Below are 27,334 nucleotides of genomic sequence, written 5' to 3'. Positions count from 1 at the left end.
TCTTTACCAGTCTCTGGGACAGGAGGGGTGGCATCCCAGGGAGCTGAGCGAGCAGGCTGGTGGCACAGTGAGGCCACTCTCCATCATCTCTGAAAGCTCACGGAGACTGGGAGAACTCCTTGACGCCTGGCAGCACCCAAATGTGGTCTGCACTTTTCAGAAATGGCCAATGCATGAGCAGTGGAACTAAAGGCTGTGCCCCAGAGCACGTCCACTCAGATCCCACCTCTGGGGGTCTGGAAGAGAAGGTGACTGCATTTACCCAGGGTCGATTGTGCCTGGCCGGGCTCTTTCCTTTCTGTGATGAAAGGACAGGACTGCTGGACTTTGGGAGAGCGGTGGTGGTCTTTTCCCTGGAAGTCAGCAAGGCATTCAGCAACATCCCCCACGATATTCTTGTGGCCAGGAGAGGATATTATGGTCTGCATGGGTGTATAAGTACATGGGTAAAAAAGAAACTGGATGGTTGGGCTTGGAAGGACGCTAGATAAAGGGAGAAACTTTTCAATCATAAGGATAGTCAAACTCTGGAAGCTGTTTCCCAGGGAGCGTGCACCAGCTCTGTCCTGGAATGTGATCAAGATGTGTTTGGATAAAGGCCTGAGTAATCTGGTCTGACCCTGCTTTTAGGAGGAGGTTGATGGAGACACCTCCTGAGGTCCCTTCCAGCCTGAAGGATGCTGTCCTTCCTTCCCCTTCATGGTTTCAGAGTAGAGGAAGCTCTCAGGTTCTCCCTGACCCCAGAAATAATTCACATCAGGTGCAGGGCTGCCTTACAAGTACCCCCAAACAGCCCTGACCACATCTTTGGCATCCCTTTTCATTTGCCCCAACCCACGTTCTTCCTTTTTACTCTCCTAATACCCTTCCAAAAAGAACAGCCTACCTTGGTAATCCTTTCAGAGCAAGTTTCTCAATAGGTGTCAGCAGCCATGTACAGAGTCTGCACATCAGCCAGGCATCAAAGCCACCATCACAGAAATGGAGACGAGGCACTTGACCAGCTCCTTCAAACCAGGAATCGGTATGCCATGCCACCTGAGATTCCCTGGAACCCTAAGCTTTAAGTGCAGAGAAGTGTGAGTCCTCGTCAGGTATCCTGGCTTGTCTCCTGACCCATGTGGTGCTTCAGGCTGTGGAGAGAACCAAACCCAACTCTGTGACTAGGTTAGTTCCATTTCACATGCTGACATGCGGGGCAGATGAAGGGAGCTCACAACTCCAGGCTCTCTGCTGCACAGGTAGGACTTTGGGAACTGGAAGTGCAGGTACTGGTGGTGTGTCAGTGCACACCACATAAAAATTCTGGCTCCCTTTGTGTCTTTGCACTAATCTGGGATCTGTCCTTTGGCCGCCTTTGACTGAAAAAGAAACAACACCCTCATTCCACCTCACTCTCACCCCAGAAGTAAGACAAATAGATATTTAGTAAGGATGATTTCAAAGCACTTCTCTCTAAGAGGTGCAACCTTGAAATGATAAAAGAGTTAGCAGTGAAAGGAAAAGCACTGTTCTAAGAACTTCCTCAGGAGGCTAACTGCTGAGACGTAGTAACTTTTTTGACAAGTAAGAATGACTGTTGGGAATGAAATTAAAAAGCTTGACTTCATCCTCACCATTGAGAACAAGAAGGAACTCCCTTACAGCACTGCCCTGTTACTTTTGTTAGTGATAGTAGCGCTAATTCAAAAACACCCTTGAGAGCTGCTCTATTTTTTCTTGGCTCCAAAGCTCACCCTGCTCAGATTTTGAAAGGACTACTTCAAACCTCTGCAACCCAAATCTCTACAGACTTCTCCCAGGAAGAGGAAAACTTCCAATTCAGGCATCAAACCATTGCCCAGCCTGCCTGGAGAGCCGGGACAGTTGTGCCAAACAACAGCCAGCCTCAGAGGGAAGCTGGAGGTAGTGTGAACTGAAATGGTTTCATAAGAGATGGTCAAAAGGGCCCTGTTGTGGACAAGAAAGTTCATCATTAGCTCTGGAGTGAGCGAGGAATTTTATAATGAGCACCAGGAAGAACCAAGAAGCTCAAGGCCTGTTCTGAAGAGTGAGAGGCCCTGGGCAGCAGTGATTGGCCATGGTAGGTCTGGGAGAGAGGGTCGGGGGATGCCCGGGAGAAGCAAGGGAATGGCTGATGGCTTTAGCAAATCCTTACAACCATGCCTTGGCCCAGCAATGGACAGCAGTTGATGTCTGCAAGTGAAGGAGGAAGAAGAGGAGGATTGTCCTGGGAATGTGGCAGGAAGAAAGGCCCTTCTTGTACAAACAGGGATGATAGAGACATTTCCACCCTGTGCGCATGGCTCAGCCTGGCAGAAGGGGAATGCCCACTGCTGGGGGGGAATGTGCTCAGTAGTGCCCAATGAGCTGACCTTGATCTCTTTTCTTCCTTCACTGCCCACGCTTTGATGGGCCTCAGGCAAACATCCGTGAGCCTGGAGAACGCACAAACCTCCTGGGCTGATGTCCCATCACATCTTGGGTGATTGAGGAGCATTAGGAGGCATTTGGAAGAAGCTGCACAGTTTGTGGAGAACTCACAGCCATTGCAGAACCTCAGAAAATCACAGCTTTGTGTTTGAAGAATGAGTCAATGAGGACAGAAAGTCCTCAGTAAAGCTTGGGACATGATGGGGTGAGAGTGAGGTGGGGAAGCAGGGCTGGTGGTTAAAATCTGCAGAGAAAGAGGCACAGGCACAGAACCGTGTAGGACAGCCTGTGGTGGGGTTGGCCCCTTTGTGGGGCTGGGACCCCCCAACAGAACTGAAATCCTTGTCCTTTTGATTATGGCTGCTGTCCCTTCCACTGTAGCCCCTGAGAGGACACCAGTTCCTCACAGCCCCAGCACTTCCTTGCCTCCTCACCCACCCTCCACACAGCCTGGGAGGAGTCCTACTGCAGCCCTGCCCTCGGCATCGCACCCCCACATCTCCCTGCTCCCTGGAAGAGCCCTGAGCATCGCAGGAGGGAACGGATCCCCATTCCTAGGGCATGGGGGTCAGCGCCTGAACATCTGCTTGATGAAACACATCAAGGCCTTTCACAGTTGCCTGCACATCTGATCTTCAACCTGTAAGCAGTGCCTCTGAGTTCCTGCTTCACCAGCCCCCAGAGACAGTCGCCTTGTCATCTCATTCCCTCCGTGATCTCTTCAGTGATGGCCCTCAGGGGGACTAAATAACACCTGCAGAAACTTGGAGACGTGCTGCTGGCTTTTCCTTCTCCAGAGGCCAGTTCAGTCTTCTTTCAGTATCTGCAGTTCAGGACCTTGGCACCAGAGGGCTCATTAACATGCAAAATGCCCTACCCAGCCAAGTCTCTGGGCATAACTTTCCTTCATTCCTCTGTTCTTATGTGGTTAATGTGAGAGGTTTCAGGAGTGTAGTAAAAGTGAAAAGTTTTCTATGCTAAATTTCAGTAAGAAACCATTTCTTCTTTTTCCCCTTCTTCTTTTTCTGCTTACACATTCCGTGGTACCAGAAAACTCCAACTGATATTGATCCTCAGCATCTCCTAACGGAGGCTGAAGATGTAGGGAAGTCAAGGCCCTGTATGTCAGGCTGGCAGTCTTTGTCCCTACCTCCAACCCCACCATTTCTCCCATCAGCCCCCTGGGACTTACAGCACCTTTGTTCAAACCTGAGCTTTCTCCACTACAGTCCGTAGCTGCGTGTTTCAGCCCATTGGCACCAACTCCCACCCGCTTTGCTTGGAGAACGAGCTGCATGCAGACACAGAAGGATGTTTCTTAATTCCAGCAAACAAAACCAAATGAAGGTATGGTTCAATAAAAAATAAACCACACTCCTCTGCTGTATATTAAGTCCACCTTACCTCCTCTGAAGTCCACTTCCCAGAGTGGATAGCCTTAGACGAACAGAAAACACAAGTTTGTGTCAAGCACAGACCCCAAGAACCCCCAAAGCACTCCCTGCCCCAGACTCTGTTTCTCCACACTCACTCAGAGCGAGTCACACGCTGAAGTCATGAGCTCCCTTAATGCACAGAGGGAAGCAAAGAGGCAAAGTGCATGGAATGCTCTCTTTTGAATAGCCAAATCTGCACTAGTCCCAACATAGCGGGGTTACAAGAGCGTCTTCAAGTAGACTCTGCAGCACCTAGACCCACTCATTTCTCATTCTCCTCCAGTGCTGGACACCTTGGGGGCAATTGTCCAGGCTTCCCTTTCTACTCAAGGGAGAGAAAGGAGTTGTCTCAACTGAGATGCTTTGGCCTACCCTGCCTGTCCACCAGCTCCTACTCCAGAAAGGCTCCTGTCAGCCTTGGGTAACATTTCCCAGTACCATGTGGGGTCTTCAGCTACCCCTGGGAATCTCGGTGGCCACCTCGGTGTGGGCAAGTGCATCAACCCCTGAAGGAAGATGTTAGGCAGAAGTTGAAACATATGCAGAAACGACCTCGGCGTAATAAGTGTGTAAGAAAGCTTCATCTTGACAGCTTTGACACTGGTCTGTAAATTCTCAGAATTCATGATTAAATCTGGAATTCCATGATAGTGGAATTGAATCCACTGACTGGATTCAATTCATGAATCAGTATTTGCAATGTACAGCATGATACCCAATCCAAAAGTACACATCTAAAGCGGTTCAGCTGAAGGGCGATCTTGCAAAAGTCACCTTTTGTGTTCCCAGTGGCACGGCCACTGCTGATTTCCCTCCCCAGATTGGCAGAGGCTGGGTCCCCTTCTGAGCAAGGACTCCCTGCAAGGAAGCCACAGCCGTGGGTGTTGCTCACCTGGTTCTTACTGGCACTTCACCTGGCATCCCTTTTGGTGTATTTGATGCTTTTCTGTGACTACTCTTTGTGCACAGCAGTTCATAAAAAGGCAATGATTTCATAAAAGCTGGTCATAAGGGCCCTGTTACGGACAAGAAAGCTCACCATGAGCTCTGGAGGGAGCCAGGAAGATAGTTAATAAGCACCAGGAAGATCCAGGAAGCTCAAGGCCTCTTCTGAAGAGTAAGCAGCCTTGAGCAGCAGTGATTGCCCCTGTGGAGGTCTGGGAGAGAGAGTTGGGGCACATCAGTGAGAATCAAAGTGATGGCTGATGGCTTTAGCAAATCCTTACAAGCATGTCAGAGCCCAGAAAGGGAAGGCAGTTGACATCTGCTGGCAGAGGAGACGAGAAGAATGGTTGTCTCGGGAATATGGCAAGAAGGACCTTGCTGTCTTTTCCTCCTTCACTCCCCACGCTTGGATGGACCTCAGGAAACATCCATGAGCCTGGAGGATGCACAGACCTCCTGGGATGAGGTTCCATCACTGCAGGGGAAGAGGGAAGGACTTGTGAGACACATGGGGCTGCAGGTAACAGAGCGGTGTATGTGTAGCAATAAGTGCGCTACAGGTAGGAAGAAGACCTGAAACAGCATGGGCAAGGGGCAGGGAGGTGTCGTGCTGAATTGAAAGAGGTTGATTTTTTTAATTTGAGGCAGCAGAAGGAGGAGGATGTACAGATCAGTGCTGGCATATGGAGTGAAGATTCAAGCAAGTCTGGGTGCCAGAGGAGCATTAGCAGAACTTTGGAAGAAGCTGGACGAGTTGTTGGAAACTCAGAGGCACTGGCAAATCCGCAGAAAACTTTGCGTTTGAAGACAGAACCAGTGAGGATAGAGGGACACCAGTAAAGCTTGGGACATCCCGCGTCAGTGAGGCAGGGGACCATGGGGGCGGTTAAAGGTTTCAAGGAAACAGGCACAGGTAGAGGACAGTGTAGGACAGCCGGTGGTGGGGACAACCAAGGGCCTTGGGGGGGCGGGGACACCCCCCCAACAGAACTGAGATCCTTGTCCTCTCGGCTATGGCTGCTGTCTCTTCCGCTGGGGCCCATGAGAGGACAGCAGTTCCTGATGTTCCCAGTGCCTTGTTGCCTCCTCACCTCCGTGGAGGCTGGGGGTGTCCTACCGCTGTCCTCACTCCACATGGCACACCCCCACCTCTCACTGCCCCCAGGAAAAGCCCTGAGACTCCCAGGAGGGAAGAATCCCCTTTCCCAGGGAACAGGGGTCAGGGCTTTGCTCTCTTGATTGATGAAATGCATCACAGGTGCATCAGAGGCACCTCCACTTTTGATTTTCCACCTGGAACCAGTGGTTCTGACTTCCTGCTTCACCAGTCTCCAGGGACGGGAATCTTGTCTGGTCATTCCCTCCGTGGTCTCTCCAGTGATGGACATCAGTGGGGCCTGCTAACACCCTCAGAAACTTGGAGGTTTGCTGCTGACTTTTACTTCTCTAGAGGCTTGTTCAGTCTTTCAGGATCTGCAGGATCTTGGCACTAGAGGGCTCATTAACATGCAAAACACCCCAACAAGCCAAGTCTCTGTGCATAGTTTTCCTTAATTCCTCACTTCTTATGTGGTTAATTAGATTTCAGGAGTCAATAGATTTCAATACTAAACAGCAACAAGATAGGATTCCTTCTTTTTTAATTTTTTCTTCATTTGTCTTCTTACACATTAAGTGATGTCAGCAGTCTCCAGACAATATTGATCCTGAATGTCTCCTCATGGAGTCTGAATAGAGAAGTCAAAACCCTTTATGTCAGACACTCTACGGACAGTCTTTGTCCCAGCCCCACCATTTCTCTCATCAGGCAACTAGGACTTAGCAGCCGGTTCAAATCTGAGCTTTCTCCACTGAAGTCTGTAGCTGCATGGTTCTGCGCGTTGGCACCAGTTCCCACCTGGGGCTTTACTTGGAGAACGAGCTGACACAGAAGGATGTTTCTTAATAGCCAACACAGAGAAACAAAGGAAGGCAGAGTTCAAGAAACAAAAGACATTCCTCAGCTGGAGGTTAAGTCCACATTACCTCCACTGAAGTGCACTCTCCATTCTGGATGGCCTTAGACTAAAACAAAACACATTTGTGCGTCAAGCCCAGATCCCAAGACCCCCCAAAACACGCCCTGCCCTGCACTCTGTCCATATTCGCTCTTTGCACACAGTGAGTCACACGTTGAAGTCACAAGAGTGAATGAGATGCTCTCTTTTGGACAGCTAAAACTGCACTAATCCCAAAACGTCAGGGTTTCAGGAGCATCTTCAGGTAGACTCCGCAACATCTAGCGCCACTCACCTTTCATTCGCTGCAGGGTAAATTACGTGGGACTCCGTTGTAGGTGAAGACAGGGATGAGAGTGATCTGCTACAACATTGGACACCTTGGGTACAATTGCCCAGGCTTCCCTTTCTAGTCAGAGGAGAGAAATCAGTTGTCTCAACTGAGATGCCCTGGCCTACCCTGTCTGTCCACCAGCTCCTGCTCCAGAAAGGCTCGTGTTGCTCCTGGGTCACATTTCCCAGTCCCTTGTGGAGGCTTCAGCTGCCCCCATGTATCCTGGAGGAAGTTGCCCCCTCTGTGTGAGCAACTGAATCAGCCCCTGGATGAAGATGTTAGGCAGAAGTTGAAACATGCAGAAAAGGCCTCGGTGTAATAAGTGGTCAGGAAGTCTTCATTTTCAGATTTTTGACGCTGGTCTGTAAATTCTCATGGATTTTTTCATAGGACGTGGACATGGACCCGCAAGCTGATGACAACTTTCTCACCTCCTTTGTAAATATAGATTTATGCGGCCATTTCCAAAACCACATTTTGTCCCAACACTTTGAATGGAGAAGCTGTGTTTGGAGGACGTGTTTATTTTCATACATTTCACATCTACATTTCATATCTAAATGGAGCTGGGAGCAATGAAGGTTGGGAAGTGGGATAGATCCTGCCTTTATCTCTTTGCTGCCAAGCAATGGCCCCACCTGCTAGCACTTCCCTCCTATCGTCCTTTTTTTGAGATGGCCAAATCTTTATGGGGTTGTACAATGGCATAACACCATGGCCCTCCAAGTGCCAGACCGCCACTGGGGTACATATGCCCTGAGTTCACCCAGAGACCTTCTCTTTCAGGCACCCAGAAATGCGATCCAAGAGGACATGCTCTGGGACATGTTCCTCATCCAAAGTGAAGCTAAGCAGCCTTGAGCTCCCCAGCTCATTCTCTGGCCCTTTTTGAAAGATGTGTGCACCATTTACTTTCTGCCAGATGTCAGGGAGTCCCGCCAGTCTCCATGGCCTTTCAGAGATGACAGAGTGGCCTCACTGTGACATTGTCTTACTTGCTCAGCACCTCTGGATGTAACCTGTCCATTCCCATGTACTGGTAATGGTTGAGTTTGCTCAAGGAGCCCCTGATTTGATTCCTATCCTCTGTTGGCTGTTCTCCAGGGTCCTGCCTTGAGGCACAAAGGCCTGAGAGACCTTGCTGGTGAAGTCTGAGGCAAAAAGGACATAGAGTATCTCAGATCTGTCTTCACCTACTCTTACTAAATTCAGCATTGTCCAATCAATGTCTTTGTTTTCTTCTTTAAGTGCTCCTGAAGTAGGAAAAGCTCATTGTGATGCCCTTGCATTCACTTTCAGCTCTCAAACTGATTTTTGATACAGACAAGTATTCTGCTTGGAGGATGCTGTCCTTGAAGACCAGCTGTACTGAGCTCTGCTGCCCTCCAGTGGGGCTGGCCATTGGATCCCCACTGAAACTCCCCAGAAGAGGCAGAAGTCTGCTCCTCTGAGGTCCAATGTCTGCAGTCTTCTATTCTGCTTCCTCACTCCCCGCGGGTGCTGGGACCTCACTATTTCAGGGTCACGACAGCCAATCTTCACATCTCTGACCAGCTCTTCCTTGCTTGCAAGTATCACATCCAGGCTGGCATTATTTTTGTTGGCCCATCCGGCAGCTGTGCTAAGACGTTGTCCTAAGACACTCCCAAAACCACCTGGGCTGTGCACGCTGCTGAGGTCCCCTTCCAGAAAATGCCAGAGTCATTGCAGTCCCCAGTGAGACCCAGGCTTCTACAGCCAGGGACTTCCTTGGGGGGCTTCGAAAAGACTCTGCCCACTTCCTCACCCTGACTGTGGGTTCCTCAGCTCCCACATGAGAGGCCACTTTTACTGGCCTCTGCTCTGACCCTCTCCCACACAAGGGCTCACCAAACTCTTCACCTGCCCCACAGAGGAGCTCCATACATCCAGTTAAAGTCTTCACTTTGAAGGAACCCTAATCCTGATCCTTCCAGCCTGTCTCTCCTGAAAAGCCAGTACCCATCCATTGCAGCACTCCAAGCTGTGTCACTTGTCCCACCACGCCTTGGCTGTTACTCTATCAATGTCAAAAAGCACAGGCTCTCGCTCAACTTGTCTGTTGCCCTGGCTGAGGGCATCGGTGCACATCTGGGCTGTGGCATCTCAGGTGTGGCTCCAGGCCAAGCTCTGACTTGTCTTAAAGGAAACCTGGTACCAAGCGTCCCAGTCCTTCTGTGTGGAAAGGCTTTGCTTCACAGCAGAGACATGACCAACTGGACGGCATCTGGAAATATAAAGCTGAAATTAAATGACAGGTGGGGAGGAACTGGAAGTGCCCGGAGGAGGTCTGCATATGTCCTGTACTTAAGGCCCCATGAGGAACATGCCTCAGATATAGTGATAAAAATGTAAACATTTGTGTAGGAACATCATAACCATGAAGGACAATAACAACAGCAACAAAGACATATATAATGGTAAAAAATACCAAACAAAACCCAATGGAATCAGATACTGTGGGAGTCATTTGTGGAGAGAGGTGGTAATTTTATCACTATTAAAACATTTCCATGGAATCACTTTCCATAGGGCATCTTTGAGCTGCAGGTTTCTCATGCTGTAAATGAGGACGTTCAATGCCAGAGGCACCATGGAGCACACAACAGCCATCCAGGTGCAGGGATGGGGAGGAGATGGAGAGGGGCTTCAGGTGGGCAAAGTTGACAGTGCTTAAAAACACACAGACCATGGGCAGGTGAGGGAGGCACGTGGAAAAAGATTCGAGCTGTCCCTGCTCAGAGTTTATCCTCAGCACAGCCCTGAAGATCTCCACATAGGACAGCATGATAGAAATAAAACACCCAAATGCAAAACAAACACTGACCACAACTTCCCTGAGGTAGTCTGAGTCTGAGCAGGAGAGCTTGAGGACTGGGGGGATTTCACAGAAGAACTGGTCCACAGCATTGCCGTGGCAGAGGGGGTAGTGACAATGTATTGGCCGTGTGCAGGAGAGCATTGAGAAACCCACTGGCCCAGGCAGCTGCTGCCATGGGGACACAAGCTCTGCTGCCTAGGAGGGTCCCGTAGTGCAGGGGTTGGCAGATGGCAACGTAGCGGTCGTAGGCCATGATGGTGAGAAGAGAAAACTCTGCTGAAATGAAAAAGAGAAAGAAAAAGAGCTGTGCAGCACATCCTGCGTAGGAGATGGCCCTGGTGTCCCAAAGGGAATTGGCCATGGCTTTGGGAACAGTGGTGGAGATGGAGCCCAGGTCGAGGAGGGAGAGGTTGAGGAGGAAGAAGTACATGGGGGTGTGCAGGCAGTGGTCACAGGCTATGGCGGTGATGATGAGGCCATTGCCCAGGAGGGCAGCCAGGTAGATGCCCAGGAAGAGCCAGAAGTGCAAGAGCTGCAGCTCCCACTCCTCTAGTGTGTGTGAATGCCAAGAGGAGGAAATCAGTCATGGAGCTGCCATTGGACATTTGGTCCCTCTGGGCATGTGAACCTGTCCAAGGAGGAAAAGGCAGTGGCAAGTTAGGGGAGACTTCTCTGAGTAAAACTACTTTATTTCTCATAGAATTTCCCCCCACCCCCTGCCCCAAACTGCCTGACCCCTTTCACAAGACCTTTGGCAGGTCCCATCCATGAGCTGGAAGGTGCTGGCTGAGGGTGCCCAGGGAGCTGGGAGCTCTGCTGGGGGCTCTGCAGGAGTCAGTCCTGCCCTCCAGCAATAGGCAAATAGGAAACAGGAGAGATCCCAGATTAAAACCACTCAGGGCATCAAAGAGCTTTGCAGCATTGTTGCTCCCAACTCACCTGACTGCAGAGCAGAGCTGGGGGGGTTTGTTGGGTTTGTTCTGTTCTAGTTGCCCCACCACACCTGAGGAGTGTTTTTAAGGCAGAAATTGTTGGCATTTCTGCTGCACTCCACGTGAAACATTGCGGGTGCTGAGAGGCAAAGGGACTGTCCCTTAGTGCCGAGCGAGGACGGCCAGTCTGCCCACCAGTCCTGGGCTCAGCTGCCCGGTGCTGGCAGCTCCTTCCGCTGGAGGACGATTGCACTCAGATGTGTCCCTGGGGGTGATGTGGAGCTGTGAGCAGCCCTGTATCACACAGCACCCTCCTGGCAGCAGAAGGACCCTGCCCTGCCCTGCCAGGGGTCACTCCTTCTACCCACAGCTTCCCCCACGCCCCCTAATTACCTGGTAGGCCAACCCGGGAAGAGGCGTTGGGTATGGGTTGTCACTTCCTTTCCACCTCAGTAACTGAGGGGACAGGGGCAGGCACAGGGCTTGGCCGGGTCAATCCCAGAAGCTGAAAGGCCAGCAGCAGGCACGCGGCTTGGGAGATCATGGTGAGGTCACTTCTGTCCAGTGGGCTGATAGGCCACAAGGAGGCTGGTGGGTTGGGATGTTATTATGTTATCAATTGTGTCTGAGGAGCTCATTGGCCAGCAGGAGGCACATGGCCGTGAAGGGGAGTGTGAGGCCCCCTTAGTCTCCAATCTCCTTGAGTGATTGGCCATCAGCAGGCACAGGGCTGGGGTGTTGGCTCTGACATTCCCTTCTGCTGAGAACCTGAGAGCCAGCAGCAGGCACGTGACTTGGTGGCTGTTTTGTACCCGGAGGTTCTGGTTTGTTATGTCCCCACTGAGAAAGGCACGCAGATGCTGTGAGGTGGTGTTTAAAATGCCGTTTGTTAGAGAAACACCATAAACAAAGAGCAGATCATGGAGGCAATATTAGGTTCCTTCAGATGCCAGAGCCTTTGACAGTGGGGCAGAAAGTTGTGCAGCTTCCATCTGTGGAATCTGCCCCTGTGATCTCTTTCCATGTTTTCTAACAGGGAAACAAACTCTAGTCGTCCTTTCTACTGCCCTAAGCAGTGATGTTCACATGCAAACACATGCAGTGTTTGGTAAAGGTAAGGACATGCAGTTGGCCTCATCACCAGTACCAGGTGGGAGCTTCCTGCAGATTCCTCTGTTGCAGTCAAGTTTCTCCTGTGACCCAGGGATATGCTCAGCACCACACAGCCTGAAGACCAAGCTGTACGTGGAGCCCAGCACAGCGCGGCACATGCAGGCCAGGGTCTTTTCAGGTTTACTGTTAGGGGGATCACTAACTCCTCCATGTACAATGCTCTTGTGGTCGGGATCACCGAACCGCCTGAGCAAGTTTAGGAAGAGGGTGAGGGCTCCTTTAGAAAGCTGGAGGAAGGGACACAAAGGACTTGGTAGTCACTGGGGACTTTGAAGGCCATGGACCTCTGCTAGAAGGCCTCAGTCAGAGGGAAGGTGGAAGGTGATTCCTGATCTGACATGGGGGGATGCTCTCCTGGACTGGTTTCTCACAAGAAGCTGGTGGAAGATGTGGAGGGCAGCTTTGGCTGCAGTGGGAGTGAGGTGGGGATGTAGAAACCCTTGAGGGAAGTCAGCAAGACAACTTGTAGCAGGGCTGAGTGGAGAGGAAGGATCACCTCCAGCCACCTGCTGGCAGTGCTCTGCCTAATGCAGGCCAGGGTGCCGTTGTCTGCCTTTGCTGCAAAGGTGCAAAGGCAGGAGAGGAGAAGGCTTTGGGGAGACCTAATGACAGCCTTCCCATATCTTCTGGGAGAGAAGAAAATGGAATGGAATGGAATGGAATGGAATGGAATGGAATGGAATAGAATAGAATGGAATAGAATAGAATAGAATAGAATAGAATAGAATAGAATAGAATAGAATAGAATAGAATAGAATAGAATAGAATTTTTTCTTAGATAGAAGAAATGGAAAACCAGGGCCTCCCTGGTCTGGAGGAATAGGGACGAATTCGAGTGGCCCCAGAGGACATCCGCCAGGATGTGGTTTGGGGGCTCTATGGAGAGGCTGAGAGACCTGGGGTTCTTTAGCCTGGTGAAGCAGAGGCTCAGGGCTCTCTAGTAGTGGCCGTCAACTACTTGAAGGGTGGTTTCCGAGATGATGGAGCTTTTCTTGGCAGTGCAAAGGGAAGGCAACCTTGGTAGTGGGAAGAGAAGGAAACCTCCACAAAGCACAGCTTGGAATGTTCAGACTGGATGTGAGGAAAAAGAACTCTCACTCAAAGGGTAGCCTTGTGGTTGTAAGAGGTCACCCAGAGGGAGTCTGGATCAGCCCATGGCTTTGTGTTTCAAGGAAAAGTCAGTGAGGGTGGAGAGACATCAGTGAAGGTCTAGAAATGCTGGGGTGAGAGCTAGGTGGGAAAGCAAGATGGGTGTCTACAGCCTGAAGGGCAAGAGGTGCAGGCATGGGACAGTGTAGGACAGCCTGCAGCAGAGATGGCCTAGGCCTCTGGCAAGACTGACAGGCCCATCAAAAGCGAGGTCTTTGTCCCCTTGGCTAAGGCAGTTGCCTCTGCCACCGAGGCCTCCAAGGAGGAACTTTCTTTTGAGGCTCTGGACTTCATTTCTTCCTTCTTGCCCCTTCTTTGGGAGGCCAGGAGGTACCATAGAATTTTCCTACCCTTGGCATTGCTCACCCTCACATCCAACTGCCCCCAAGAAGAGCCCTGAGCCACGCGTGAGGGACAGGGTCTGCCTTCCCAGGGCCTGGGGGTGAGGGCTTGGCCTTTCTGCTTCCTAAAACAAACCAAGGGTTTTCTCAGCATTACAGCCACCTGCACAGTGCCTTTGCCTACCTGCAATCATGGCCTCCAATGATCTGCTCTAACGAGGCCATGGGGAGGCTTTGTCAGTAATGGTCCTCAGTGGGACCCATTAATACTTCAAGGTACTTTGAGTTTTGCTTCTGACTTTGACTTCTTGAGAGGTTTGTTCTTTCCCCTCTCATCATGGGAGCTTCAAGGACTCAGCACCAAATACACCATGGGTCTCATTAAAATACAGAAAGCCTTAAGGAGCTCTTTCTCTTCCTGTAGTTTTCTTTAGGTCTTCCAAGCTTGTACAGGTAATTGGAGTCATTTCACAGTGTAGTTAAAGAGGAAGATTTCAAAGTGCACCAAATGAAAGTTATTTTTTAATTTAAAGTTTCTATTTTATTACTTTTCAGTTTAGAGAAGAGGTGATGGAAGCCTTCTCCAAGTGATAGTGATCCAGGGTGTCTCCTCAGGAGGTCTGGACAGGCAGGAGCAGCAGTCCCTTGAGGTCTGACTCTGTATGGAGAACTTTGCTCCTCACCTCCCAAACCTCACCATTTCTCTCATTGGCCACCTGGGACTTACATCACTCTTCCTTGCATCAGACTTCTCCACTGATCTCTGCAGCTGGGTGTTACAGCTCCATGGCACCATCTCCCACCTGCTCTCCTCAGAGAACTGGCTGCACACAGGCCACATACGAATATTTTCTATTTGCAAACAGAGAAAAGCCAAGCATGATAAAGTTTCATAAACAATAAAACACACTCCTCAACCATATGCTAAGTACAAGCTGTCTCTAATGAAGTTGTCTTTCTACAAGGGATAATCTTATGAGAAATGTTTGAGATAGATACAACAAAGTTAGATATAACCATAATTAAAGAATTGGCTAAAGAGCCAATGAGACTACTGAAAGACAGGCAAGCTTTTAACTCCCTGAAGCTGAAAGCAGCAACTGAGTAGGTGAGAGTTATCTGAATGAACAAAGAATAACATCCGGAGAAAAGTAGGGACTGATGGAATGGGCCTTTGTCTAGAGAGTCTGCATCTGCAAAGGCGACATCAGAAATGGTCATTGTATGAGGACAGGTGAAATTATATGAAAGATTAGAGAAACTGAATACACCGTATAACAGGAAGAACAGTGGTAATGAAGTTACAGGGCAAGATCGATATTTCTTTGGAATATCCCTTTTGAAAGGTCATTGGATTGGTAGAGGTCTCTTGTGAGTGAGGACAAGCAAGAGTTGCACTCATCTTTGAAAGTGGCCAAAAGCGCAACCCAGGGAACCACAGGCTGCACAAGCTCACTTTGGTGGGGGGTGAGCCATTGCATGAGTGCTCTTGGGTGACATTTGTGGGCACCTAAAAGAGAAGAGCATGGCCATGGACTTACCAAGGGTAAATCATGCCTCGCCAACTGGGTTGCCTTCATGATGAAGTAGCTGCATCTGTGCATGAGGGGAGAAGAGTGGATGTCGTTGACCTCCCTTTCAGCAAGACTTTTGGCGTGGTCTCCCTCAATATTCTTGTACCCAAGTTAGGGCATTCCAGTCTGGAGAGGGAGACAAACAGATGAGCAAAACACCAGTTGGATGATGAGGCTGAGAGTGCAGGGTGAAGGGGCCATGCTCTACCTGGAGGCCAGGGGACGTACTGGGGTTTGGAGAGGCGGCACCGTGGACTTTCCAGAGCCCTGTGCAGTTTAACACCTGTATCCACTGTCCTCTCAGGAACTTCATGAGATAGACAAAGGACAAAGGCCAGGTCCTGCACCTGCGATAGACTGACAGCCTGCAGTGGCAGAGGGAGCAGCTCTGCAGAAAATTCCCTGGTGGTGCTGGGGACAGAAGGAAAAACAAAACCCAGTAGTGTGAGCTGGTGGCAAAGGTGGCCAGCAGTGTCCTGGAGTGTGTACGAGGAGCCTTGCGAAGACAGTGCTTTAGGCTCTAAACAGAATTGAAAGAAAGCCTCTGACTTGGTTCTATCAACTTAATTGCTAAAAGAGAGGGAGGTGGAGGGACCTCAGCATTTCCAGGTTCCTGCTGAAGATTTAAGGCCTCCGAGAAAGGAGCTGAAGAGAACACTTGTGAACTAGCATAGCCTTTAGATCGTTTCACATGTGAGGGCTCTGCTCCCCCATCTCAGTCCTTGGCACCCAGAAACCTCACCTGCTTTTCCGTCCTCTCCTCCCAAAACCTGACCAAGTGATGGGAGGAAAGGCAGCAGAAAGGCCCTTGGCCTCTGTGAATCAGCCGGGGTCTGGCACCTGGAGGGCAATGGTGTCATTTCATTGGACACCCCATAAAGACTCAAGCTGGGGAGTGCCTCTGCAAGTCCCAATCAACAAGGTCCATGGCCAGGCAAGGCTGTGTCTCTGGCTGTGTCTGGAGACCCAAACACCTACAGCTTAGATGAAGCTGGGGCTGAACCTCAGGCCTGGGCTTCAGTGGTCTCCTGGGCCCATGGGCAGAGATGGAGGTGGAGGCCCCAGGTGATGCTGCTCATGGCCATGAAGGCCTATGGATGCTCTCAGGGCCCTGACACTGCCATATTGGACCCCACCTGCCAGTGCCCTCACTAGGCCAAATTCTCACTCCCTGATGTGCAGGGTCTGCTCTCTGCTACTCTCCTTCCCCATGTCCTTGGGCATCTGGCAGACCATAATTTCAAGGTAACTTCAGCCAAGGCTGACACTGGTCTTCACATCCCTGAGCAGCTCTTCCTCCTTTGGTAGTACCAGGTCCAGGTGAGCAGCAGACTGGGTGGCCCATTTAGAAGCTGACCCACACACAAGCCACCATCTAACCTGTTATGTGTCCCATAGAGACCCTCCATATAGCTGAGCTGCCCTGACACCACACAAGGCAGCCCCCACTCCTCATCTTCCCCATCGGTCTCTCCTAAAGATGTTGTATCTCCATTACCACAAAAGCCGTGGGAGCTGTCCTTCCCCACCTCAGCTCTTGTTCCACTGAAGTCACAGCTCTTTGATGACACCCGGGGCTCCTGCTCTCTGTGGCCCAGGCTGTGGGCTTTGGTGCCCATTTGGGCTGCAGCCCCTCCGATGGGGCACCAGGGCCAAGGGCAGACTTGTCCCATGCAAACCTGGTACCCAGAGATGGGACCCCGTGTGTGGAAAGGCTTTGCTTCCCAGCAGAGGCATGCTGGAGTGGGTGGCAGGTGGCAACAGAATGGTGGATGAGGTTGCCACCCCGAGAGCAAAAGCTGCAGAGCCCAAGGCCAGAGAGAAAGAGGCGAGGGCTGTGCAGCCCCGGCAGGAGAGGGGTTTGCTGTCCCAGGTGACTCTGCAGCACCGTGGGGCCTGTGCCAGAGGTGGAGCTGATCTCCACGAAGGACAAGGTGCTGCTGAGAATGTCCCTGGGGGAGGACAGCCTCTGATCCTGCCACACTCTGGACATCATGCTGGGGGCCAACCAGCTAGACAGCAGCTCCGCAGAGAAGGACCTTGGGGTCCCAGAGGACAAGCAGCTGAGCAGGAGCCAGCAGTGCACCCCCGCGGCCAAGGCCAACAGCCTCCTGGGCTGCATTAGGAGAAGCATTGCTGGCAGGTGGAGGGAGGTGACCCTTCCCCTCTCCTCAGCACTGGTGAGGCCCCATCTGCAGTGCTGTGTCCAGTGCTGGGCTGCCCAGTGCAAGACAGTTGTTGACCTGCTAAAGCAAGTCCAGCCAAGGGCCACAAAGCTGGTTTAAGGGACTGCAGCAAAGGTCCCTCCTCAGGGCTGGGGTGTCCAACCAGAGATGGAAATGGCCGGTGTGTGGGACTTCTTTGGGATGGTTTTCCCAGGGGAGTGTCGCCCGGGTGTCCAGGCACCTTTGGCGCCTTGCTTCCTTCTCCATGACGCCTGACCTTGCACTGTGAGCACCCTGCTGTGGGCCCCCACCCTGCACACTCACACAGCTGAGCTCTACACTGCTGCTTTCCTCTCCCGGGCACTTCCCAGCCCAGCCCAGCCCCTCCCCAGCTCTCCCCACCACCCCTGCCCTCTCCCCAGCCCAGCCCAGCAGAGCAGCCCAGCCTGGGCTGGTCCCACGGCAGTGCCCACCGCAGGGTGCTGCAGAGCTCTGGGCACTCACCCCACGGCCCCAGCCCCTCTGAGGGGCACAGCAGCTGCTGGGGGGCACACAGGGAGATCAGCCTCCCCATCAGCCCCAGGGATGGTGCTGGCCCCAAGGCCACGAGGAAATGGAGGCTACTCACTCGCTGCCTCTCCTGAATTCATATTGCAGGTGATGCCCAGCCCTCACTGAATTTGCCCCCTCCTCTCTCCCACCAGCCCCACTCCCCACGACAGCACGACAGTCCTGGCCCTGGGGCTCCTCCGGCACCTCCTGCATCTCTCCAGTCTCCCCTCCCTCTGCCTGCTGGCTCCCCACTCACTCCCATGGCACTGCAGAGTCCTTGTCCATGGATACGTAGATCTGGTGCTTTCCTTTTGGGGGACTTCACCTTGGAGGGTGTTTCACCTTCTGAGTCTCCATTCATTGCAACCCCAGGGCATCCTCTCCTGACCCCTCCAAATTTATTTCCAGAAACTCTGGTATGTGCCATTAATCTTGTCATCCATGAAGAAATGTGAGAAGATAATGGGAGGTCATGGACCATCTCTCCTGCCATTGGACACCAAGAGGAGAGCTCTTAAATCCAGACTGTTTGGTCCAGTGGAACCCAATAGTACCGTGAGCTTAACCCCAAAACACTGAGAATAAAAAGGAGAACAGACTTTTTAAAATATCAATTCCTTGGATATTTATTTGGAAGCAACTTTGGAGGAAGAGCCCAGCCTTCAGGTGCTGCACCTGGGAGATCCCCTTTTATTGAAGAGCTGCTATCGGGCATGCCACATCTGACACAGTGTTGGGCAAGAGTCACAGGATCAAGCCGCAAGACAAGTAGTATAACCCCAGAAAATTCTATATAAGCAGGATTATCACAAGAGAAAAAAGCAGAGCCATGGCCTAAGATAAACTCTGGGGAATGTGCAGAGAAGGGGAGGCAGGTTATTGTCGGTGAAACAGCATCCACTGGGCCAGTTTCCTTAGGGCATCCTTGAGCTCCTGGTTCCTCATGCTGTAGATGAGGGGGTTCACTGCTGGAGGCACCACCGAGTACAGCACTGCCACCACCAGATCCAGGGATGGGGAGGAGATGGAGGGGGGCTTCAGGTAGGCAAATATGCCAGTGCTGATAAAGAGGGAGACCACAGCCAGGTGAGGGAGGCACGTGGAAAAGGCTTTGTGCCGTCCCTGCTCAGAGGGGATCCTCAGCACGGCCCTGAAGATCTCCACATAGGACACCACAATGAAAACAAAACATCCCAAAAATACGAAAGCACTAAATGTGATGAGCCCAACCTCCCTGAGGTAGGCATCTAAGCAGGAGAGCTTGAGGATCTGGGGGATTTCACAGAAGAACTGGTCCACAGCATTGCCATGGCAGAGGGGTAGTGAAAATGTATTGGCCGTGTGCAGGAGAGCATTGAGAAACCCACTGGCCCAGGCAGCTGCTGCCATGTGGACACAAGCTCTGCTGCCCAGGAGGGTCCCGTAGTGCAGGGGGTGGCAGATGGCAACGTAGCGGTCGTAGGCCATGACAGTGAGGAGACAATACTCTGCTGAAATGAAAAAGACAAACAGAAAGAGCTGTGCAGCACATCCTGCATAGGAGATGTCCCTGGTGTCCCAGAGGGAATTGGCCATGGCTTTGGGGAGAGTGGTGGAGATGGAGCCCAGGTCGAGGAGGGAGAGGTTGAGGAGGAAGAAGTACATGGGGGTGTGCAGGCGGTGGTCGCAGGCTATGGTGGTGATGATGAGGCCGTTGCCCAGGAGGGCAGCCAGGTAGATGCCCAGGAAGAGCCAGAAGTGCAAGAGCTGCAGCTCCCGCGTGTCTGCGAAGGCCAGGAGGAGGAACTGGGTGATGGAGCTGCCGTTGGACATTTGCTGTTTCTTGGCATAGGGGTACTGTTCAAAACTGGAATAGACAAGGAAAAAGTATGACAGACTTCTCCGAGCAAAGCCACTCCTTTTTTCACAGAAATTCACCCCCCGCCCCAAAATTGAAACGCATTTCCTTCTCTGGTTTGTGCTGACTGAGTGTGCTGTGAGGAGCAGGACCTCTGTCCATGGCCAAGGAGCCAGCTTTTCTCTGCTGCAGTGTGTACCTGGGAGCTGGTTTGTGACAGCTCCGATGTTCCCAAGGGATGTCAGATGTCATCCGCCCTTAATGGAAAAGAGCAGTATCTGCACTCATGACTCTCAACAGCGTGGGCTGCAGAAGAGAGGCTTAGTGTGTCCTTATAAGAATTTTGCCTCTGTTTTTTATTTTCCACCATCACATCTGGTGAGTGTTCTTTTTAGGGGTAGAAATGCTCATTTCTATGACTGAAAATGTGAAGAGTCTTGAGACAGGACAGGCAAAAGGGCTCAGCTCTCTGTGGCTTAGTGCAGTCAGGTGAGCTGCAGTGTCCATCAGTCTGTTACCCAGCTGCCCTGCTCTTTCCCTTGTGCTGCCTCAAAGATGACTTCACACACAAATTACTCATTAAAAGAAACCAAACCAAACCACTGGGCTCTGATGAAAGCAGGGGAGCACTGTTGCAGAGGGCAGGTCTGCACACTCTTCTCTTTCCCACCCCAGAGGTGGAGTTGTGATGGAGAAGGACACCGTCCCTCACAAGAGAAGCAAAGGACCCTGAGCGGAGAGTACTGACCTCCAAGGGAAAGCTCAGCCCTCCCTGGGATCCTGCAGGAGAGCTGTGCCTTTCTGGAGGGCAGCTCGCAAGCCCAGCAGGACAGGCAAAGCGGAGGGTGAGGGGTCCTGAAGATGGGATGTCCTAAAGGGAGAGTCAGCTCATTGCCCAGCAGACAATGCCCAGAAGACATCCACAGTGAAGGACCGAATGAGAGCTGCCTTAACGGAGCCTACCCCGGTGCTTGTTTGCAGCTTCCTCCCACCCCCTGCCCAGGTCTCTGCTGCCTGGAGCTGTCCCTGCCGAGAGCTGGTTCCCTGTCCCCACCTCTCCTCCCTGTCGGTGCTCACAGACCCCATCCCACCCGCTGTGTGCTCAGCTCTGCCCTGCAGACCCCTCCTGGCAGCCGGGCACTGCGCAATGTCTTCTCTGTCCATGCAGGCTCTGATGGGATCATCAGACCAACCCTGATGAGCCTGGAGAAGTTGTACTGATGCTGTCTGTAAGCCACGGTGTGTTGATTTCTCATACTCCCTTCTTTATTCACCTCCAAGAGTAACAGATTTGGAAATCCAGTGCCTCCTCTTGACATGAGACATTAATTTCTATGTCCCATTGCCCACCCAGGCAACCCAGAGTAGAAGATAGAAAGAACAGGACACTTGCTTTTCAGGTAGCCCCTGCCTTGCTGTTATTCTTTAAAAGTCTTCTGGGAATGTCCTGTAGTGATCTGAAGATGTGAGCAGGGCTGACCCCGGCAGCACCCTCTTGACAGAAGAAGGACCCGGCCCTGCTGGGGCTCGCTCCTTCCACCCACAGCTTCTCCCCACAGCGCCATGGGGAGCTCCCCGGGCAGGCTGAGTGCTGACCCTGGCAGGCGGCAGAGTCCCTGCCCCAGCACACAGCCCCTGGGGTGCAGGGACCCTGCTCGCAAGGACAGCCCTGGGCACCCCTGCCTGCACACCCCTGCAGTCCCCCCCAGCAGAAGGCAGCCCTCATGCCCTCTCCCTCTGACCGTGCAGCAGGGAAGCCCTGCTCTGGAGCACCTCCTCCTCCTCTACATTACAGAAACTGAGTGAGTCCTCCTGACAGAACCAATAAACTGTCAGATGTACCAGTTTTCGGAGATCCCTCCAGGAACTGAAGCTGCATTGCCCCGCACCCAGAGACTTACCACGTAGAGGGCTGTGAAGATTCTCCCCCAATGAGCTCTCAGCATCCTCCCACTCCCATCTGCCTTTAAGCTCTCTCTGCCTCGCTCCTCTCCCCTCGGTGCCTGCAGGCAGTGCCCCCAGCCCTGCTCCTGGGCAGAGCTGTCTCTCTGCAGCGCTGCCCGCTTGCCAGGAGCTCCCTCCATCCCAGGAGCCCAGCCCAGCTCAGCAGCAGAGGACCAGCCCAAGGCACCACTTGCTCTGCCCCCTCGGGGCTCCCTCCACGTGTCCCTGCGCCTCCAGGGAACCTGCTGGGAACAGCCTGAAGCCATCACTCATGGTCCCTCCCTCAGCTGCGGAGAGACACTTCTTTCCAGCAGGGGCATTTCTCCCATCTGAAGAAGAGTCAGCTCCAAGAATCACCTTTTCATTGTCCCATCTGTACACAGGACACCCGGACAGGGACAGGGAAGGACCTCATTTAGCACTGCCGAGGGAAGGGATTCAGCCCCCATTCCATGCTTGTGGCCCTGGGGCTAGAAGTGGGCTCAGCTGCCCCCCACGCACAGCACAAGCCCACAGGAGGTGGGATTCCTCTGGCCTCAGCTCAGGTGTGCACACAGCAGACACCTGCATGTCAGCTCCTTCTCTCAGCTCCCTGCTAATTAATGGAGATGGAGGCCAGGGCTGACGTGGTCACATGCAAAGACCTGGGGACATTTGGGGTGCCAGAGGTGGTCCAAGATACCTGGAGCTAGCTGCAAGCTCTAGTGGAGCAATGCTGAGAGACAGGGCAGCATCTGGGGGCATCTTCTTGGAGGCTGGAGGTGAATCTCTTTGGCCAGTGGAAATGGCATCAGATGCCCACATTTAGGATGATGGAGCCTGTCTCTCTTCTTTATGTTCTGGGCAGCCTACGCAGGGATTCATCTGGTGGAGTCATGTACCACAGGGAGAGCTCAGTTCCTCTCTGTCTTTCCCATCCGCCAGGTTGACTAGATCTCCATTGACTCTAATGGCGGTGGTGTCCTGAACATTCTCGCATTGCCCAATCAACTTCAGGGCAGTTATTCCATGTAAGGCCAATTGCAGGCCTGTAATGGTAGGTGAGGTGCCAAGGCTCTCATACACAGCGACATGCAGTTGGCAGGGACAGCGATGGTCCTACACAGGAAAGCCATCCCCATGCAGAGCGAGGGTGTGACAGACACCCAGGCAGCATTGCGACAGATCCAGTGCCTTTGGGCCAGAAACTGATTGCCACCCCTGCAGCGTGGCAAGGTCCGTCCCTTCTCTCTGCAGTAGAGGTAGGGCACTCCATGGATAGGAAGCCCATCACACCAGGGTCACCACGCGTGTGCCTACACCTTCAGACTTCTGGTTTTTCTCTCCACCAACCTTCCCTCACCCCCTGGAGAACACAGTCAAGGACCAGACCAACAGTTGTCACAGTGGGCCGGTCAGGAGCACCTTGTCATTCCTGGAGATCAGCTTCGCCTCCACCAAAGGCCCTCGGGGACAGCAGAGACCCCACCGACAGCAAAGCCATGTCTTGCCAGGGCTGCCCTTCCCAGCCCTGGTCCTCTCTGCCCTTGGGGACAGCAGGGTTTGCTCACTCTCTTGGCACCCAGGTTCAGCTTTCTGTTTCCACCTGCTCTCCACTCTGGCATGTCTCTGCTGTGAAGCAAAGCCTTTGCACACACGGGGGCTTGGACACTTGATCCCAGGTTTGCCTAAGACAAGTGAGAGCTTGGCCTGGGGCTGCACCTGCAGTGCTACAGCCCAAATGTGCACTGATGGCCTCAGCCAGGGGCACAGCCAGGATGAGCTGGAGCCTGTGCTTTTTGACATGCATGGAGGAAGTGCCATGGCATGGTGGGACAAGTGACACAGCTTGGAGTGCTGCAATGGCTGGGTAGAGGCTTTTCAGGAGAGACAGGCTGGAAGGCTCAGGAGTGGGATTCCCTCAAAGAGAAGAAGTTGTTTGGATGTCTGGAGGTCCTTTATGTGTCCAGTGAGATGTTGGGTGAGCCCTTCTGAGTGTGGGTCAGAGGAGAGGCCAGTAAAGGTGACATCGTTGTTGGAGATAAGGAACCCACAGTCAGGGTGGGGAAGTTGGCATAGTCTTTTCTAAGCACCCCAAGGAAGTCTCTGGCTGCAGAAGCCTGGGTCTCATGGGGGACTTGAATGGCCTTGGCATCTTCTGGAAGGGGAACACAGGAGGATGCAAACAGTCCAGGCGGTTTATGTCTTGGGAACCACTTCTCAGCACAGCTGCCAGATGGGCCAACAAGGGCAATCCAAACCCGATTTGAGACTCACAAGCAGTACAGAGCTGGTCAGGGACGTGAAGGTCGATGTAAGCCTTGGCCGTTGTGACCCTGAAATAGTGGAGTCCCAGCTCCCGAGGGGCGTGCGGAAGGAGAGTTAAAGACTGCACATGGTGGACATGGAGGAGAAGACTTTGGCCTGTTCCGGGGAGTTTTCGTGGGGATCCAATGGTCAGCAGCACCGAAGGGCAGCAGAGCTCAGTGCAGCTGGTCTTCAAGGACAGCATCCTCCAAGCTCGGCAATGGTCCATATCAAAACTCCGTTGAAACTTGAACGGGATTTCAAGGGCACCACGATGAGCTGTGACTACTTCAGGGACAGGTCAAGAAGAATATGTGTGGCCACTGCTCCATTGAGTAAAGCAGGTGTGGATGGAGCTGAGATACTTGATGTCCTCTGTGCCTCAGTCTTCACCAGCAAGGTCTCCCAGGCCTCTGTGCCTCGAGGCAGGACTCTGGAGGGGAACAGTCAGGGCTGGATAGGAATCAAGTCCTGGCTTGCTTGAGCAACCTCAAATGTTACCAGTCCATGAGAATGGAAGGGCTGCATCCAAGGGTGCTGAGAGAGCAAGATGATGTCAGAGCGAGGCCAGTCTCCATCATCTTTGACAGGTCATGAAGACTGGGGGGACTCCCTGACGACTGGCAAAAGCAAAAGTTGCATGCCTGTTTCAAAGAGTCCCAGAGGATGAACTGGGGAGGGAAAGGCTGGTTAGCTTCGCTTTGGGTGAATAACATGTCCCAGAGGTTGTTCTGGATTGCATTTCTGGGGCGGACGAGCCCCTCCAAGTGACACAGCTTCAGGACTCCCTGGATGTCTTGCAGCTCTGCAGAATAATTTCTTCATTCAAAGCCTTGGGAGGAAATGTATTTTTGGAAATGGCTGTAGAAATCTATATTTCCATAGAGGGAGAGAAAGGGTCGTCGTCTTGCTTGTCCATGGCCATGGCCATGGCCTATGACAAAAGTCATGAGAATTTATAGACCAACCTCAAAGTTCTGAAAATGAAGACTTCTCAACAGTCATTACACAGACCTCTTCTCTGGACATGTTTCAACTTTTGCCTAACATCTTCTTTCAGGGATTGATGCAGCTGCCAGCACAGAGGTGGCCACTGCCTCCAAGGTACATGGGGGTAGCTGAAGCCCTTCCGTGGGACAGGGAAATGTGACCCAGGACCTACAGGAGCCTTTCTGAAGCAGGAGCTGGTGGCCAGGCAAAGAAGGCCAAGCCACCTCAGTTGAGACACCTCATTTCTCTCTCTGGACTAGAAAGGGACCTCTCAGCAATTGCACTCGAGGTGTCCAACATTAGAGATCACTCTCATCCCTCTCTTCACCTGCAGTGAAGTCATATGTAATTTACCTGCAGGCAATGAAAACTGAGTGGGTCTAGATGCTGCAGAGTCTACTTGAAGATGCTCCTGTAAGCATTACAGGTTCACATTTATGCCGATTTCCATGTTCAGAAGAAAGCTTTTCATTCGCTTTGTCTCTTTGCTTCTCCCTGTGGCTCGAGGGAGTTTGTGACTCCAGTGTGTGACTGACGGGGTGCAAAGAGCAAATATGGGCAGAGTCAGGGGCAGGGAGTGCTTTGAGGTGTCTTGGGATGTGTGCTGGAGACAATAATGTGTTTTCCACTGGTGTATGGTCATCCACAGCGGGAAGTGGACTTCAGTGGAGGTAACGTGGACTTGATATACAGCTGAGGAATGTCTTTTGGGTTTTTAATGAGCTGTGCTTGACTTTGGTTCTGCTTGTTGGCAATGAAGAAACACCTTTCTGTGCCTGTGTGCAGGTCGTTCTCCAAGTAAAGCGGGTGGGAGTTGGTGCCAATGGGCTGAAACACGCAGCTACAGACTGTAGTGGAGAAAGGTCTGATTTGAACAAGGCTGCTCTAAATCTCAGGTGGCTGATGGGAGAAATGGGGGGGGTTGGGGTAGGGACAAACACTTCCCATGGAGTGTCTGACATAAAGGGCCTTGGCTTCCCTGTATGTCCATACTCAATTAGGAGATGCTCAGGACCAGTATCAATTGGGGACTGCTGATATCCCTTAATGAGGAAGGAGGAAAAGGAAGAAAAGTTGAAAAAGAAGAAATCCTTTCTTATTGTGATTTTTTATGAAAATCTTCTTACTTTGACAACCCTTCTGAAATCTCTCTAATTAACCACATAAGAACTGAGGAATTAAGGATAATTATGCCTAGAGACTTGGCTTGTTAGGGAATTTTGCATGTTCAGGAGCCCTCTTGTGCCAAGCTCCTGAACTGCAGATACTGAAAGCAGATTGAACAAGGCTCTGGAGATCTAAAGTCAGCACCAAGCCTCCAAGTTTCTGAGGGTGTTAGCGGGCCCCACTGAGGGCCATCACTGAAGAGACCATGGAGGGAACGACCAGACAAGGTGACTGTCCCTGGGGGCTGGTGAAGCAGGAACTCAGAGGCCCTGGATACAGGTAGAAAAATGAACGTGAAAGTGGCTGTGAAAGGCCTTGATGTGTTTCCTTAAGGAGGATGGCCAAGCCCTGAGCCCAGTGCCCTAGGAATGGGGATTCTTCCCTCATGGGTGTCTCAGGGCGTTTTCTGGGGGCAGTGAGATGCGAGGGTTTGCGATGCTGAGTGCAGGTCAGTGGTAGGACCCCTCCCAGGCTCTACCAAGGGTGAGGAGGCAAGAAAGCACAGGGGCTGTATGGAACTGGTGTCCTCCCGTGGGCCTCAGCGGAAGAGACAGCAGCCATAGCCAAGAGGACATGGACCTCAGTCCTGTTGGGGGTCCCAGCCCTACCAAAGTCCTCAGCCATGCCCACCACAGACTCTTTTACACTGTCCTATGGCTGTGCCAGTGTCCCTGCAGATTTCAACCACTCTCCTGATCCCCTGACTCCCTCTGACCCCATCATGTCCCAAACTTTCCCGATTACTCTCTGTCCTCATTGACTATTTCTTCAAACACAAAGCTGTGGTTTTCCGAGGATTTGCCAATGTCTATGAGTTCCCCACAACCCATCCGGCTACTTCCAAAGCCCTATTGTTCCTCTAGCACCCAAGACGACCTACCCCAGACTTGCTTGAATCCACGATTTCTCTTCATATCCCAGCACTGAAACGCACATCCTCTTGCTTCTGCGTCCTTCAAAGTCAACACTCAACCTTCTCCACCTCAGCATGACAGCCCCCCCACACCCAGCTGCTATTTCAGGCCTTGGTCCTGCCTTTATCACACTCACTGCCACACACGCACCGCTATCGCCCTGCACGCCCACGTGTCTCACAAAGCCTTCCCTCTTCCCCTGCAGTGATGGGACCTCACCCCAGGAGGTCTGTGTATCCTCCACACTCATAGATGTTTCCTGAGGTCCATCAAAGTTTGGGGAGTGAAGGAGGAAAAGAGAGCAAGGTCAGCTCCTGGGGCATGAC

General features: G+C 52.1%; 1 protein-coding gene across 1 annotated transcript; it reads right to left on the bottom strand.

Moving 5' to 3' along the window:
• Positions 1-18,746: 18,746 nt before the first annotated feature.
• On the bottom strand, positions 18,747-19,682 carry LOC142076179 (olfactory receptor 14A16-like). Its single transcript, XM_075138557.1, has one exon. The coding sequence runs from the start codon at positions 19,680-19,682 to the stop codon at positions 18,747-18,749; it is 936 nt and encodes a 311-aa protein (XP_074994658.1).
• Between the last annotated feature and the right edge of the window lie 7,652 nt (positions 19,683-27,334).

This window comes from Calonectris borealis, unplaced genomic scaffold (genome assembly GCF_964195595.1).
Source record: "Calonectris borealis unplaced genomic scaffold, bCalBor7.hap1.2 HAP1_SCAFFOLD_35, whole genome shotgun sequence".
Classification (NCBI taxonomy): Eukaryota; Metazoa; Chordata; class Aves; order Procellariiformes; family Procellariidae; genus Calonectris; species Calonectris borealis.
Note: the sequence above shows the minus strand (reverse complement) of the source record. Positions and strands in the feature narration are given on the sequence as shown.